The sequence below is a fragment of the Sinocyclocheilus anshuiensis genome, unplaced genomic scaffold (genome assembly GCF_001515605.1).
Source record: "Sinocyclocheilus anshuiensis isolate Anshui unplaced genomic scaffold, SAMN03320099.WGS_v1.1 scaffold411, whole genome shotgun sequence".
Taxonomy (NCBI): domain Eukaryota; kingdom Metazoa; phylum Chordata; class Actinopteri; order Cypriniformes; family Cyprinidae; genus Sinocyclocheilus; species Sinocyclocheilus anshuiensis.
In genome coordinates this window covers 634,015-650,875 of record NW_015549608.1, presented here as the reverse complement: position 1 = coordinate 650,875, position 16,861 = coordinate 634,015, and the positions used below count along the sequence as shown (strand labels likewise).

The 16,861-nt window shown below is 37.8% G+C and overlaps 2 protein-coding genes across 3 annotated transcripts in view; one reads left to right on the top strand and one right to left on the bottom strand.

The window, feature by feature from the left end:
* The window catches only part of LOC107659094 (E3 ubiquitin-protein ligase ZNRF2-like), a 72,921-nt gene extending 69,812 nt beyond the window's left edge, over positions 1-3,109 (top strand). For both annotated transcript variants that reach the window (XM_016447924.1, XM_016447923.1), the window contains 2 exons: positions 1,222-1,304; positions 2,397-3,109. In XM_016447924.1, coding sequence (XP_016303410.1) covers positions 1,222-1,279 — 58 coding nt within the window. In that variant the 3' untranslated portion in view covers positions 1,280-1,304; positions 2,397-3,109. The remainder of the gene's footprint in view (positions 1-1,221; positions 1,305-2,396) is intronic.
* Positions 3,110-7,007: 3,898 nt separating this feature from the next.
* LOC107659093 (nucleotide-binding oligomerization domain-containing protein 1-like) lies at positions 7,008-13,115 on the bottom strand. The gene is given in 12 exon segments (XM_016447919.1): positions 7,008-8,059; positions 8,523-8,606; positions 9,153-9,236; positions 9,333-9,416; positions 9,521-9,604; positions 9,789-9,872; positions 10,306-10,389; positions 10,472-10,555; positions 10,664-11,040; positions 11,042-11,157; positions 11,461-11,635; positions 12,472-13,115. Coding segments are annotated over 12 exon segments (1,503 nt in total). The 5' UTR covers positions 12,646-13,115; the 3' UTR covers positions 7,008-7,986.
* Between the last annotated feature and the right edge of the window lie 3,746 nt (positions 13,116-16,861).

Genomic DNA, 16,861 nt, shown 5'->3' with positions numbered 1-16,861 from the left:
GAGTGAGTGAGTGAGAGTGAGTGAGTGAGAGTGAGTGAGTGAGAGTGAGTGAGTGTGTGAGTGAGCGTGTGAGTGAGAGTGAGTGTGAGTGTGAGAGTGAGTGTGAGAGTGAGTGAGTGTGTGAGTGAGAGTGTGTGAGTGAGAGTGAGTGAGAGTGAGTGAGTGTGTGAGTGAGAGTGAGTGAGTGAGCGTGTGCGAGTGAGCGAGCGAGGGTGCGTGTGAGCGAGTGAGTGAGTGAGCGAGTGTGTGTGAGCGAGTGTGTGTGAGAGTGTGAGAGTGTGAGCGCGTGTGCGAGTGAGCGAGAGTGAGCGAGTGAGTGAGTGAGCGTGAGTGAGCGAGCGTGTGCGAGTGAGTGAGTGAGTGAGTGAGTGTGAGAGTGTGAGCGAGCGTGTGCGAGCGAGCGTGTGCGAGCGAGAGTGAGCGAGTGAGTGAGCGAGCGTGAGTGAGTGTGTGAGTGAGTGTGAGAGTGAGCGAGTGAGCGAGCATGTGAGCGAGTGAGTGAGCGAGCGTGCGTGTGTGAGCGAGTGTGTGTGTGCGAGCGAGTGAGTGAGCGAGTGTGTGTGAGCGAGTGTGTGTGAGAGTGTGAGAGTGTGAGCGCGTGTGCGAGTGAGTGAGTGAGTGAGTGAGTGAGTGAGTGAGTGAGTGAGTGAGTGAGTGAGTGAGTGAGTGAGTGAGTGAGTGAGTGAGTGAGTGAGTGAGTGAGTGAGTGAGTGAGTGAGTGAGTGAGTGAGTGAGTGTGTGAGTATGTGAGTGTGAGCGAGAGTGAGTGAGTGAGTGAGCGAGTGAGTGAGTGAGTGAGTGAGTGAGTGAGTGAGTGAGTGAGTGAGCGAGCGTGAGTGAGTGTGTGTGAGAGTGAGCGAGTGAGTGAGCGAGTGAGCGAGCGAGTGAGCGAGCGAGTGAGCGAGCGAGCGTGTGTGAGCGAGCGTGTGTGTGTGAGCGAGTGTGTGTGTGTGTGAGCGAGTGTGTGTGAGCGAATGTGTGTGAGCGAGTGAGTGTGTGTGTGTGTGTGTGTGTGTGTGTGTGTGTGTGTGAGCGAGTGTGTGTGTGTGTTTGAATGAGTGATTGTGTGTGAGCGAGTGTGTGAGCGAGTGTGTGAGCGAGTGAGTGAGTGTGCGAGTGTGTGTGTGTGAGCGAGTGTGTGTGTGTGTGTTTGAGTGAGTGAGCGAGTGAGCGAGTGAGTGTGTGAGTGAGTCTCTTACAGTAACTCTGCTTTTCTTCCAGCTGTATTGACGAGTGGTTTGAAGTGAACCGATCGTGTCCTGAACATCCTTCAGATTAACAGCGCCTCTCTCACCTTTGCACAGGTAACACACTGGTAATGCATGTGCATTTAAATCAAAATTGACACCGTTTTAAAATAAAAGTCCTCGTGATTGTTTGTGATTCATCAGCACGTTACATAACATGTTATTATAATGTCACAGGTTAAATGCATTGCAGATGCATATTGCATGAGTCATTTTATATCGTGGGATTATTATATTTCATGATATTACACTATTTTTGCAACCAAAATGCTATTATTCTTTAACATGAAAGGTGCTTCACCTGTTTTTAATTGTATCTTGATGATTATTCTTTAATGAATGTGCAAAGTCAGTATAAACAGCTTCACATTATGAAAAAACGAAGTCTCTAGCTGAAACGGTGTCATGTTATCTTACAGCATGCACATATTATTTTAAGGCAAGACACTGCAGTTGAATAGGGTAAAAAAAAAAAAGAACTAATAGATATCAGATATCAGATATCGGATACTTCCCCAGCTGTGTGATTGCATTACAAATCACAAGCATTTTTTGTATTACGTGTTTTCCGAAATGTTATATTTAAATATGCAAGCAAGGCATTATCTATTTAAACATGCACTATTTTGCATATATTTCCAGAAGGTAAATCTGAACATTGGATAAAAATTCCAGTTTGATTTTGTTGACAAATTAAAGGGATTTCTCTTTTTATCACTCCATAAATCAAAAAATACTGTCAACAGCCGGAAAACACATTTTCAACATATTTTTATGAATATGTTGTTTAAAAGTCAGGTGAATAATATATAAACAAACCCTTCAGAATATAGAGAGGAATAAAACTGCAAAGTTTGCTGTATGTAAGTGCTGCTGAAGTGAACAAAGAAACTCATTTTGAGAAAACAGACTTTAAAGATATGAATTGTAATTGAAATCTACAGATGCAAATAGATAAAATGTAATCAAATAAATGTGTATTTTAGATGTTTTCTTTCCACTAAGTCTGAAACAACACATTATGGAAAGCCAAATGGCTCAAAATCTCAAAACTGACCAGTGCATGAAAATCAGTGTTTCTGCCTGTAGAGTCTGGCTTTAAATCATGCTAATGCTCTTTAATCGCTGCGTTGTGTTTCATGTCTCCAGCCTCCTGGTCGTGAGAAGCGACGCTATGTGAATTCTCTTCCTCCTCATAGACACTGTGATTTTGGTCTCGGGACGGCCTGATCGCCGAACGCCCCTCTCTTCTCCCTCCCTAGTCGCCATATAAACCCTAGCGTGCCAAAACTCATTCAGGGAAACTCTTTCCACATCACAGAGCTTCTACTCCAGCGCACCATTGTCCAATCAGGATCTAGCAGAAGTTGATTTCATTGGCTGTTTGTTGACGTCTCTGATTGGCCGGACTCAGGGTCAGCTGACTGTGTGGATGATTATCGGACGATCGGGGTCGATTGTTCTCTGTTAAATGGGACTGTGTCTCTCAGTGCCTTAATTTTCAGATCCCAAGAGCCGAAGCGACGGCTGCGTTTGGGATGTTCTTCAGAGGAAGGGCTCGAAGGACTCGGAGAAAGACGCCTGGATGTGACGGGACGTGAGCCCTGATTCAGGTCGGCCCTGAGCCATACTGAGCCATTATTTCTCTCTCTCTCTCGCTTCCCGGATGGTGAAATGTCCCGTGCATCTCGAGTCTCGGATCAAGATTCACTGTCTCAAGATCATTTTTGCAAGTGCATCACGTTTTGTTTGGGTTGAGACAAATCTGGGCCTTAATTCAACACACCACTGACTTCTGTCTGTGTATGTAGAATGAATCTCATCAAAACGTCAAAATCAGAAGAAAAAAAATACGAAATTATATTTTGCATGAAGAAAATGAAGATTAATATAATGCAATTATTTTATTAATATCTGAATAATTTTAATGGCAGTATAACAAATACTACCATGAGGAATTAATACATTACAATTTAAACAATAAATAATATATATAATTTAAATGATATTCATTGTACTGCTCTTAATTTATGCTGATTTTAATTAAAATAATTGCATTATATTATTTTATATATATATATATATATATATATATTATAATATGTATATTTAAATTTAAATACATTTATATAAATTGAATGGCTGCACAACAAATACTATCATGGTGAATAAATACATCACAATTTAAATAATAAATAAGAATTTAGATTTTTCACGATTATACACATTTTTACTCCTTTAGTATAATTATTTATGCACTGATTTATATTAATTGTACTGCTCTTAAATAAAATCATTATCATCAAAATAATGATTTTAAAAATCATTGTATTCCACTAATAAAAAATCAGCACTGAGAATAGTGAAAGTTAAATTCCATTTAAATCAGCATAAATTTAATGGCACTACAAATACTACTGTGATAAATAAATACTTTAGAATTTAAATAATAAATAATCATTTAAATTCCTTTTTTAGGATTTAGATTTTTCACTTTACAACACATATTTTCATGACAGTTATACACATTTTTCCCCTTCAGTACAAGTATTTATACACCATGATTCATGATATTTTTGTACTGCTTTTAATTTATACTGATTTTAAAACAATCATTGTATTCCAGTTCTAAAAGTCATCACTGGGAATAATAAATAATAATAAAAAGAAGACTAAAAAGTTAAATAATTTTAATGGCAGTACAACAATTTAAATAATGTCATTGTCAATACATCACTATTTATTGATATATAATTCGATTTATTGAAAATAAAATAAAAAATAAATAATGTTAATGTCTTAAGGGTCCTAAAATGCACTTCTTTTCCTTTACGTAAAATATAATTTTAATAATTTCTTTTGATTTTGTGATGAAAAATGACATTCCTTGACAGGTTTTGTTAAGACTCACCCTTTATGTTTAAAAACATTGTACATGCGTCAAGAGACAAACATGTGATGTCATATGATCATCCATCAGGCCAAATGAATCTCATATTTCACCTTAAATCAAGGAAATGAATTTTTAGGATTAATAAAATTTGTCACATACTTTCACGACAATTACACATAGTATTTATATATCATTGTAGTATCTGTTGTACTGCTCTTAATTTGTGCTGATTTAAATTTTAAAAATCCAGTAATAAACACTGAAAATAATATAAAACAAAAGGAAAACTCAAAAGCAAAATGTTCAGATGCATTACAGCAGTGGTGCAAAATGTGCCTGATTGTTGTGAAAATAACGTCACAAATCTTAATACTCCTAAAAATACTATCATCTTCATGTAAAACAATTTCTTCTGCTATTTGTGATGAAATGTGATTCAGGCGAATAATTCTCTCGGTGTTTGTTTTATATTCACCAGGTTTATTTCTCTTATGATCTTTGGGATTTTATCACCAGTTTCTCAATCTGTTTAATGTAAATCATAGAGTCAGAACGGCACGTGTGTGAGTGAATGTGAGTGTGAGAGTGTGAGTGAGTGAATGTGAGTGTGAGTGAGTGAGTGAGTGTGTGAATGTGAGTGAGTGTGTGAATGTGAGTGAGTGTGTGAATGAATGTGAGTGTGTGAATGTGAGTGAGTGTGTGAATGTGAGAGTGTGAGTGAATGTGTGTGAGTGAATGTGTGTGAGTGAATGTGAGTGAGTGAATGTGAGTGAGTGAATGTGAGTGAGTGTGAGTGAGTGAATGTGAGTGAATGTGAGTGAGTGAGTGTGAGTGAGTGTGAGTGAGTGAGTGAGTGAGTGTGTGAGTGTGTGAGTGTGAGTGAGTGTGAGTGAGTGAATGTGAGTGAGTGAGTGTGAGTGAGTGTGTGAATGTGAGTGAGTGTGTGAATGAATGTGAGTGTGTGAATGTGTGTGTGTGAATGTGAGAGTGTGTGTGAGTATGAGTGAATGTGTGAGTGAGTGAATGTGTGTGAGTGAATGTGTGTGAGTGAATGTGAGTGTGTGAATGTGAGTGAGTGTGTGAATGAATGTGTGTGAATGTGTGTGAGTGTGTGAATATGAGAGTGTGTGTGAGTATGAGTGAATGTGTGTGTGAGTGAGTGAATGTGAGTGAGTGAGTGTGAGTGAGTGAATGTGAGTGAGTGAGTGTGTGATTGATTGATTGATTGATATCATAAACACTCTGGGTCACATTTCAGCTGCTTTTCCCAAGATCCACGTCATAATATTTTGGAGAAAGGTGGCCGTTCTCTAAGGTTTGATGCTTCAGACGGACGCGCTGCTTACTAGTTTTGTAAAGTTACTAATCGCAGATTTGACAAGGGATTTTTTTTTATGGTTAGAGATTTACACTCATTCTCAGTCTTAAGTAAAGCCTCAAGCGGTTGAGTTTATCTGAAGGGTTAGTTTTGGTCAGCTGGTGTTGAATTTGACCTGTGGACTAGTCATGACCCGCTGAAGCTGAATTGGACTTCAGAGTATTAACATAGTCGACCCGGCATATCAAAGTGCCATAATAGCTTTAAAATGCTGCTAATCATGTATGTTGATGGAAATGAGAACCGGTTTCAATGTGAGGCCGCGTCACGTTCATTTCTGCAGGTTTTCTGATCACATATGAGAAGAGATGAGAAGATAAACAAGTTGCATGGGAAACACCATTTTTAAAAAGCCTTACCAGATATTAGATCATTTGCAAAACTTCTTTTACGAGATATAATTTAGGTAATTAATAAATCCACGCTGATATTCTTTGACATTTTGCTGCTTTGTGCAAACGTCTGTTTCCAGCAGATCTGAGCCTGATGCATCCGACCGGATCCATCCGTGAATGTCAAAGCTTTTGATACACACTGTTTGTTTGTTTAATTTGCTACCAAACTCCATCAGGTAACGATCTGTCTGATCTAGCTTCTCATCCTTGCAGCAGTCGAGAGGAACATAAGTAGTTACGCAACTTCCTGAAGAGATGCAAAGGAAGCAAACAGAAGCTTGTATGTGTCGGATCTCAATGTGAAAGTTTAACAGTGGCCACCCGGATGATCATAAGGGTTTTTTAATGATTTCGAGATATTGTGGCATTCCATATGTGTAAAAAACTATGTACAGAGATAATGAGATTAAAAAAAGATAAATCTTTTGAAGCACAGATCTTTACATACTTGTCTGGATGTCCCTCTGTGTGTGTGTGTGTTTGTGTGTAACTCTGTGTGTATGTGTTTGTTTGTGTGTGTGTGTGTGTGTGTGTGTTTGTGTTTTTGTGTGTGTGTGTGAGAGAGAGAGAGAGAGAGAGATTTATTTGCAATGTTTTTAATCATCTACTTGACTACAATGACTGAATGCATGCAATAATTTCTCAGATTGATAAAAGCACCATTATAAGTGTTCAAGTATCGCTCTTTTCAGAGCAAATACATGAATCTATACAATTTATTAAAAATCCTGTTAACACTTGAAGCCTATGTATAATGCATTATAAGACAGTCATAATGTGTATTGTAATGCATTATATATTTTCATGAATAATTGTAACCAAAGTTAAAAATGCATTATATTTGCAGATTCCTTGTCATGTTCCTGGGTTGTTTGTTGTGTGTTTTAATGCATTTTACTTTCTAAAAGTGTAACAATGAACAAAGTATTGTACAATTATTCATGAGATCATGCAATGCATTAGAAGGTGCATTACATTATATTTTAAAATGCATTATATAAAAAGTAGGGATGCACCGATGTCACTTTTTCCGGAACGAGTCTGATACCGATATTTTCATTTTTGGTACTTGCCGAAACCATACCTGTATTTTCATTGCATTTATATTTAAATACACTGGGTAGAGAAACCAAATTATATTTTCTAAAATATAAGTTGCGTTTTTTATTATCTGAAATGTGCTGCGACTTGTATATTCCAAAGCGACGTCAAGCAAGCCAAACATTTGTGTTGGTGCAGAATGAGAGACACATAAAGCCCAGCGCATTCACACAGGCTGCGAGTTTCACTTAAGCTTTAAATGAAGTTGTATACGTTTGCCGTGTAAAATGTTGTTTATAGTGAATGCCCCTATAATTTGTTTGTTTTTAGTCCAAATGATGCATGTGCTAATGGAACGAACAGCAATCAAGATCATGCAACAGCGCGCGCGCGCTCTCTCTCGCTCGCTTTCTCTCTCCTTGCCGTCCGTCAAGTAGCTTTTAATAACTTGTGCATTGGTTTACTTACTTGCTTTTGACATTCCCGGCCGATCTATAAACTTTCCAGTGCTGTCTGTGATATTCACTCGACAAGCTTGCGCATCTGTGCCGCTGCGCACTCAATCCACTACGCTTATTATCTCGCGCACATCAGCTATACAGGCGTGAATGTTTAACATTATACTGATTACATACATGCATAGATATCCTTAATCTCTAATAACTCCATTCTGCTCTGTTTGTTCGGTTGTCGGTGGTTCTTTGTCTGGATACAGCACTCTTCACACGCCGTGTGCTTTTGGTATTGGAGCATTTTAATTAGTACAGGAGTGCAGTATCGGCCCGATATCGGTATTGTATCGGTGCATCCCTATTAAAAAGCCTAAAGTATTCCCTAAGAGTTTCATCTGAGTATGATTGTATAAAACCTGCGTCAGAGCGACAGTAATAAACCTGAAAGCCTTGAATGGGTTTTGCCTTCACAGCCAGTGGTGCTTCTGATACTGAAGTAAACCAGTGTCTGTGGAATGACACCAACTTCCTTTTCTCACAGATTTTTTTTTTCTCAAATCACGTGTTTTAATGTTTCTTCTCAGTGGAAGCGAAGCCGCTTGTCACCCTCATAGAGTTGTTCTTCTTCTTCAGAAACCCGGCTTCCTTTAATGCTGTGAACGAACCAGAAAATGTGGAAATGTGTGAAACTGGAAGACCTGATCTGCTCACGTAAGGTTAGTTAAGAGGGAAAACTAGGGCTCTGTTCCAAAACCTAGTGAGCTGCCTTGTAAGACACCTCATTAGTGAGTGATCTGGAACAATCTGCGTAAGCAGTGATACTCAACTGAATAGATTTCAATTGAGTTAATGTGATGAAATACATTGCACACACCAATACTGCGTAAAATAGTTGATTTGTGTTGTATTATACTGAGCCATTTTATCACTACTCTTGTTGACATTTCCACCATCTTTGGTGGAGCTTGTCGCAATGCATTATGAGATTGACTTATGCAATGCTTTAAAATCTGGCGAAACTGAGGTGTCTTTGAGGGCAGAATAATCTTTTATTACAGCTTTTATGCCATTAAAATGATGCAAACTCTAGTTTTTGGATCAAATCGCAGATCTTACTTGACTTCCTTCAGTGTAGTGTTGTTAGTCAGGCCTTCAGACATCTCTTTGGCTCCATGAATGGTGAACTCATTTTCTATTAGCCTATAGAGAGTTGAATGGATTATTCAATCTGTCAGTGCAAAGATATTGTGCATACAGAGCTGAAGTGCATTATTTGGCATATTGTTGATCAAAATATAAACGCGTTGATCAAAATATAAATGACATCCTGATCTAATAGTTAATCAATTACCAAGCATTATTAATCTTAGTGTATGTTTAGTTGTCTTACAGCACACAGGTGAATATCTCGGGTATGTTTAACCAATTATTTAAATTGTTTCACACATTTTGCATTTGCAGCAGACATGCATTGAGCTTTCTGAGTGATTTTTGAGTCACCACATTGAATATTGTCCACATATAATAATGTCCATAGGCTACAGTGCATTTTCATTAAATTTTTCTCAAGCAAAGCATGCAAGATGCAGCAAAAAAATAGTATTTGCATCATTGCATTTGCACTATTTGTTTATGCACAAAGTGAATACTGTAAACTTTTAAATCAGACACCAAAATGAGCATGCGCCATGTGTAAAGCAGATATTACTGTGCATTACTGAAATAATGAGGTATAATCGATCATACATCAGATGCGTCAGAGCAGAGTTGGATCTGAAGGCATCAGCAAAGTCCGACGCTGCATCATCAGAGATTTTGTTCTGTATCAACCTGAAAAATAAGCATATTAAATAAGAATTCATCTGGGAACAATCATTAAATCTTTTTAATTTCACATGCATGAGAAAATATGACATTCAGTCGTACCAGAAGATGTGAAGGCTTTTGTTTTCCTTCAGTGCTTTTGCCAGACTTCTTCCACCGTGAGACGTAATGCCATTGGCAGAGAGACTAAACAGCAATGAAATAATCAATCTCAGATTGCTCGTTCTTTATCTGACAGATGAATTTCTCAGAATGGAGACAGGAGAGTCATTTGATGATGCAAGACTTACCTGAGGTTGGTCAGGTTTGGGTGATTCTTCAGAGCCTCTGCAAACGCATCTGCGCCCTCGTCACCGATGGTGTTTCCCCACATTCTGCAAGCAATTAATTTAATTTCACCAAACTTTTACCATAGTTTTGGATCATTTCTGTAAAATTCAGGACAAAAACACAGGAATTCCAAAGAAAAATATGCATAAAAAAGAGCAGGGTGTTGTATGATATTATGGCGACACCATTTTAAAGCCCGGGTTTAAATGTTCCTGTACATATTCTTACCCTACATCAAAGATAGATTTGCTCTTGTGAATTGCACTGGCAAGGTATTTCCCACCCACACCTGTGATGTTGTTGCAGCCGAGCCTATGGGAAGCACAAACAAGTGTAAATGAATTATGCATTCTATATATCCTGTGAAAATGTGTACGTTTACAGGTCGTTTTTAAGGTGTGCATCATCTGGAAAGCATTGCAAACTATTTTTAATCCCATCAATAAAACCATGCACACACCAGAGGAATAAGGTGCAGTCAAATCAAAACACAAATGCTCCAAAACAATAAAATGACAGACCACGAGGTTAAAAAGTCCAAATGTTGACCACATGGTCTGTCAGTAAAGATATATGGAGCAATGGATTTTTAATGCCGTATGTGTAAAAACATCTTTAAAATAGCAGATGTGCATGGATACAAAATCATAAATATCCCCAAATCATGCAGCATGTCCTCATATCACAGGGAATGTTATTAGTTAAATATTCTTCCATTATCAACATACAACAACGGGATACCTACTTGACGACCCTCAAGTGTGGACATTCTTCAATTATCTTTGCTACTAGTTTGGCTCCAACATCTGTGATGTAGTTTTTGTAAAGACTGAAAATGCAATGAAAAGAGAGTAGATTGAAGTCTATATAAAACCCAGCAACATAACATAAAGATGAACGTATGAACTCACCCCAAGACCTTAATGACTTTGTGTCTGATGAGTTCCTCTGCCAGAACCTCGATACTGCTGTCAGTGAGCTGATTCACGCAAAATCTGAAAAGGTAGGAACTTCGGTTATTGTTCAGTCTGCTGGTAATTCCATTCTAGTTCTAGTAGTTCTAGTTCTTTGGGTAAAGTCAAACCCTGCCTGGCTTTTCTTACCTTACTACTGTCATTTTGCTGAAAGAGGGTCTCAGTTGCTTCACGCCGTAATCGTTGATGTTGTTATTGTCCATGTCGACCCCCAGGTGCTTCCTACGGTGGTGGAGGACAAAGTTCAACGCGCTGCAGTCGGCAGAGTAAATGTTACAGAAGGCGATTTTTATGTAATCCGCCGATATACCGTTGGCCGTCATCTTTGCAACGTCCTCGCTGTTCGTCTCAAATATGCACCGCAGCATCCACAAGAAATTTGGCATTGCATGCACCTTGTCGCCCTCAATGTCTGTGGATGGATATCGAGGAAGGCCTTTAAGATGCGTTCTCACGCTGTTAGACAGATGAGACTTGAGCATCTTGCGCTTCTGTTTCAATGATGCCCATCTGAGTGTCCGTGTAAAGATCCTCCAGCGGCGTCTCCTCGCTCTTCGAGTACGACGTGATGAACTGAGTGTCTCTTCCCAGCTCATATCTGAGCTTCTCACAGTACTTGCTAACTGCAAAGATGCAAAAACATTAGGTGGAATATTGTCATAAATATTCAAGTGCATAAATATAGTGTCCTACAGTATGACATGCCAAAAATCTGACTAAAATCTTTTGTAACAAATTATGACTTAAGCTGGACAATAATTTTCATGGTTCCTGTATTTGTAAAATTGTATCAGTGTTGGGGAGTAGCTAGCTACAAGTAGTACTACTACTTTAATTTACGAGTAGCTTGTAGCTGGTCAAGCTACAGTTTCAGAGTAGCTTCCCCAACACTGAATTTTATATGTCATTTAAATGAAAATACTCACTGGGGTCTGTGTTAACCACTGGTATGACACTAATAGTGTCTAATGGTGTGTACCGAATTTCTTCAAACCAAGGCCGCAGATCAATGTAAGCGTCGTATGCTTCATGAAGAACGTGTACAAAATACGCTGAGCACTCCTCTCCTTTACTCTGAACCAGCTCCAGGATTTTGCGAACCTGCGTGTCCAAAAATGAGGTGAGTTGATTAATTGTGAAATATATATTGTGGATTGTGTGTGTGTATAAACATTTAATATTTAACATTTCACATTTAACAGAGTGTATGCTTGTTTTATGAAGGTAAATTTGAGACATTTTAAGACCAAGGAAAGACACACAGAGTTAGCGGCGCTTAAAAGATTGAATATACAACTTCCAACTAATCTCTATTACTTTTGAATTCGTTTTACAAAAGATAAAAAATACATAAATCTGCCCCTAGAATACGGAAATAACTTTTACTGTAGCTTCTGATCACACTGCAAAAAATGTTGTCTTGTTTTCCAATGCAAATGTCTGATTTTTTTTAACCAAGATACATTTACTTGAGAAACATAGAAAACTACAAATATCTGCCAAACGGCCTTAGAGAAATCAACTTAATTAAAAGGGAAAAAACGAGGTTTTCTGACCTCATTGGCAGATACTTGTTCTTGTTATAAGCATAAACTCACTTCACTTTGATCAGTTTCTTGGAAAGCAAAAGTAAAGGATGATTGGATATTTGTACTGGAAAACAAGATAAAAATACAGTGGAATATATTAATTTTTAGCAATGCATGCAACATTCAGTGCCATGACTATGAATTTAAGACTTTCTGTTCTGATTTAGGATCTTTTTATGGCCTTAATTTGTGGAAGGAACAGTGAATTCATATATTTCTTATGTTTTTCAGTTACTGTTACAGATGTTACTTATGTAGCATGGATCAGTGATAATGTTAGTAATCAGTAATAGTTTTCAGACTGGCATATTAATGTACCTTCAAGCATTTCTGAGGTTAGTGCTGTACCTGGTCAGTTTTGGTGCTGCTGCGCTGTATGATCTCGATGTCTTCAGTGCAGATGAAGCCGTTCATCTGGAGATTGTCCAGCACACACTGCGTGTTCTTCACCTGCTCCACCAGCAGCTCTCGGTGTGAAGTCAGCAGCTTCAGGTGAGAGTCCTCACTCCTGTAAGAGCCCATTTCACAGCAGGACACTGAACCTGGTCAGCTCTAGTAATGATGCATCCAGCCCAGGCTCTTCACAGACGTGCGTCTGAGGCGAGAAATCGGCGTCAATCAAGCGACACTGAGTTTTGCAATTACGATATATTATATTTTAGTAAAGTTTAGCCATTTCAACATGCTCGCGCAAAAGAAAACAGAAAACGAAAGCGTCGGAATCTGCGAAGGTTAAACTGACTGACCGAATGTAGTTGGTTCCGCACCTTCCATGTTAACTAGGAAGTGAAACTAAAACATGAAATCTGACCCGGATTAGTGAAAACACCCTGGATATGATCATTTCTGCCGTGCAAAGCTTGTTTGAGTGTGTTGTGTGGCGAGCACTAGGCCTTTCACGATAACAACTTTTTGTCGTGCGATATATTGCACCAGAACTAATTGCGATAAACCACATTATTGTCATTTTAAACACCATTTTATGCCACTGAACATATAATCATAATGCAAGAAGGCCTACACACTTCCAAATGACAACAAACTTTTAATTTTTAAGAATGTTTAGATCATGGAAATTAAGTTTCAAAATATTAGATACCTTGAATAAATAGTAAATAAACATTTTCTAGCAAAAAGTGCAAAGTAACAAGTAGAAAAAAAAGAAAAATGCACAAAGAACTTGTATGGAGATTTTTCCCTGACCTTCTTTTCTTCTTAAGGCTGCACACTATTGCTGAAAAACACCATCACTACTCAGCACTCAGATGTCCGTCAGATCTCTAAACTAGATCATATCTGCAGATGAAACTTTGTTTGTAGAAGCATTTTTTAAATGTGAACTAGCACCAACTACACCACGTTATGTACCAGAAGCTGCAAAAGACACAGGTGCAAGTGGAATGTACAAAACATGGTGACATTAATTTTTAAGTAAATATAATTGGTGATATATTGCGTCACCAAAAATTGAGGTCATGTACATATATTGCACATAAGTCGATATATTGATTATTGCGACAGGCCTAGCGAGGACAGAGAAATTAAACGATAAAACAATTCAACGAGCCTTCAGTAAGTCAGTCATGAGCTTTAGTGTTAGTTATGCATTTTATGAGGAGCTTATTGGGAATTAAACGCAAAACTGGTTACATTTTTACTAAACTTTACTAAATGTCGTGTTTATACCCTTACAAAAATGTACCACGGTATCGTTTCCAATAAGACACCACATTTTACATCCAACAAACAGAATCTTGTCCTAATGTTCTTTTAAAACAATTCCCCTGATAGCACACGTACATCACGGAGACGTCTGTTTGACATCTGCAAGACGTATTTTTCAGTGTTTGCTCATCTGCAATACATCTATAGGACGTTTCCTATCAGATGTCAAATAGACGTTTAGAAGATGTCTTTAAGATGTTTATGATCTAGAATGCATGTACAATCTTAGAGACATCTATCAGATGTTTGCACACAGCAGATGCTTTCCAGATGAAGTGATCTTTAACAGACGTCTTGCAGATGTACGTGTGTTATCTGGGATATGAATTTTAAAAACGTTTGTGAAAGTTGAGACGTTCCCTTGAAAGGTTGTGACTCAGATAGCACACGTACATCTGCAAGACGTCTGTTAAAGATCACTTCATCTGGAAAGCATCAAACATCTGATAGACGTCTCTAAGATGTCAGTTTTACATGCATTCTAAATCATAAACATCTTAAAGACATCTTCTAAACGTCTATTTGACATCTGATAGGAAATGTCTTCTAGATGTATTGCAGATGAGCAAACACTCTAAAAAATACGTCTTGAAGATGTCAAACAGACGTCTCCGTGATGTACGTGTGCTATTGATAAGTGTTAAGACAAAACATTTATGAAGTAATGTTTATGGAATGCTCTTATTACTTTATTAATATTTGATACATTTTCATAACACTGAGAAAACGTTCTTAGAACAACATTCATTGAACGTCTTCTTCATGGTGTTATTTTTACTTGATGAATGTTCTGAGGTCAACATTCTCGGAATCCTTGAGATGTTGTTCGTACTTGATAAACTTTCCAAGAAACATTTTTGTAACATTCTAATCACAAAAAATGACATTTTAACGTTCTTGGAATATAAAAAAAAAACAAACAATAAATATTAAAAACATTAAATATTAAAAAAACATTCACATGATGATATATTTTGGGTGATAAAGTTAGTAGAATGTTGTCAGAAACGTTTTTGTAACCTTAAAATAACGTTATAACCACAACAAGAAAACTGGACATTGTAGCATTCTTAGAATATTAAAAAAAAAAAAACATTCAATATTAAAAAATATTTAATATTAAAAACATTAAATATTCACATTAAATATAAAAAAATACATTCACGTTATATTTTAGGTGATAAAGTTAGTAGAATGTTGTAAAAAAAAAAAATTGTAACATTTAAATAACTTTACAAACCAAATTTCACAAAAAGCTCATGGACGTAATTATAATATAAGTCAGACACTGAAGTGAGTTGCTATATTTGTCACTCTTCTGAGGAAGGTTCATTCACTTGTTTGAGAGTGAGAGACATTTTGGTCCGATTTTTTTAATGTTCATCCGATCTCATTTTAAAAATGAATTTTCTTTCTGTTTTAAAGATGTTTTCTTTGGATTGTTTCACTACTCAAAAGACAATATAGGAAAATATAACTTCATTTGTGTTTCCTGCAAGCTAAATTTAACATAGGCCTACATAAACAAAAATCCGGCTATAAACCTCTTTTTTTTTATTTATTCAAAGATCTAGACAAGTACATGGAAACTAACCAAAGTTCTGTTAATCCTAAAGCAGTCAAAACTGCATCTCTATAGTCATACACTTTTAACTATAATGGGTAATTTTCTTAAGAGATTTGTGTGTAAAGTTTTTTTTCTTTTTGTTTTTATAACTGTACTGCCTTAATGGTTTGATGTTTTCTACAGTTTAATATATATATATTTTTTTAAATCAGCAGTACGCGCTCCGAAGTCCTGATCTGAATAATGGTTCGCGAACCTGCTCAGAATCATTCGATTCACGAATCCACTCCGAAGTCCCGATCTAAATCAAATGATTCACGAATCCGCTCAGAAGTCCCGATCTAAATCAAATGACTCGTACTCCGCGCTCTGAAGTCCCGATCTAAATTAAATGATTCACGAATCCGCTCCGAAGTCCCAATCTAAATCAAATGATTCATGCTCCGCGCTCTGAAGTCCCGATCTAAATCAAATGATTCACGAATCCACTCCGAAGTCCCGATCTAAATCAAATGATTCACGAATCCGCTCCGAAGTCCCAATCTAAATCAAATGATTCATGCTCCGCGCTCTGAAGTCCCGATCTAAATCAAATGATTCGCGCTTCGAAGTCCCGAACTGAATCAAATGATTCGTGATCCGCGAAGTCCCGAACTGAATAAAATGATTTGCGATATGCGATTTGAAGTCCCGATCTAAATCAAATGATTCATGCTCCGCGCTCCAAAGTCCCGATCTAAATCAAATGATTCATGCTCCGCGCTCCGAAGTCCCAAACTGAATCAAATGATTTGCGATCCGCGCTCCGAAGTCCCGAACTGAATCAAATTATTCGCGATCCGCGCTCCGAAGTCCCAAACTGAATCAAATGATTCGCGCTCCAAAGTCTCGAACTGAATCAAATGATTCGCGATCCGCGAAGTGTGCTGTACATGTGGAAGAATTGACAATAAAGCAGACTTGACTTGACTTGACTTGAAAAAATGATTCGTGCTCCGAAGTCCCGAACTGAATCAAATGATTTATGATCCGCGCTCCAAAGTCCCGAACTGAATCAAATGATTCGCGATCCGCGAAGGAATAAAAAGATTTGCGAGATGCACTCTAGAGTCCCGATCGGAATCGAAAGATTCCCAACTCACACTCAGAAGTCCCGATCTGAATCAAATGATTTGCAATATGTGCTCCGAAGTCCCGATCTGAATCATTCGCGATACGCGCTCCGAAGTCCCGATCTGAATCAAATGATTTGCAATATGTGCTCCGAAGTCCCGATCTGAATCATTCGAGTTACACGATCCAGAGTACCGATCAGAATCAAATGATTTGCAATATGTGCTCCGAAGTCCCGATCTGAATCATTCGAGTTACACGATCCAGAGTACCGATCAGAATCAAATGATTTGCAATATGTGCTCCGAAGTCCCGATCTGAATCATTCGCGAT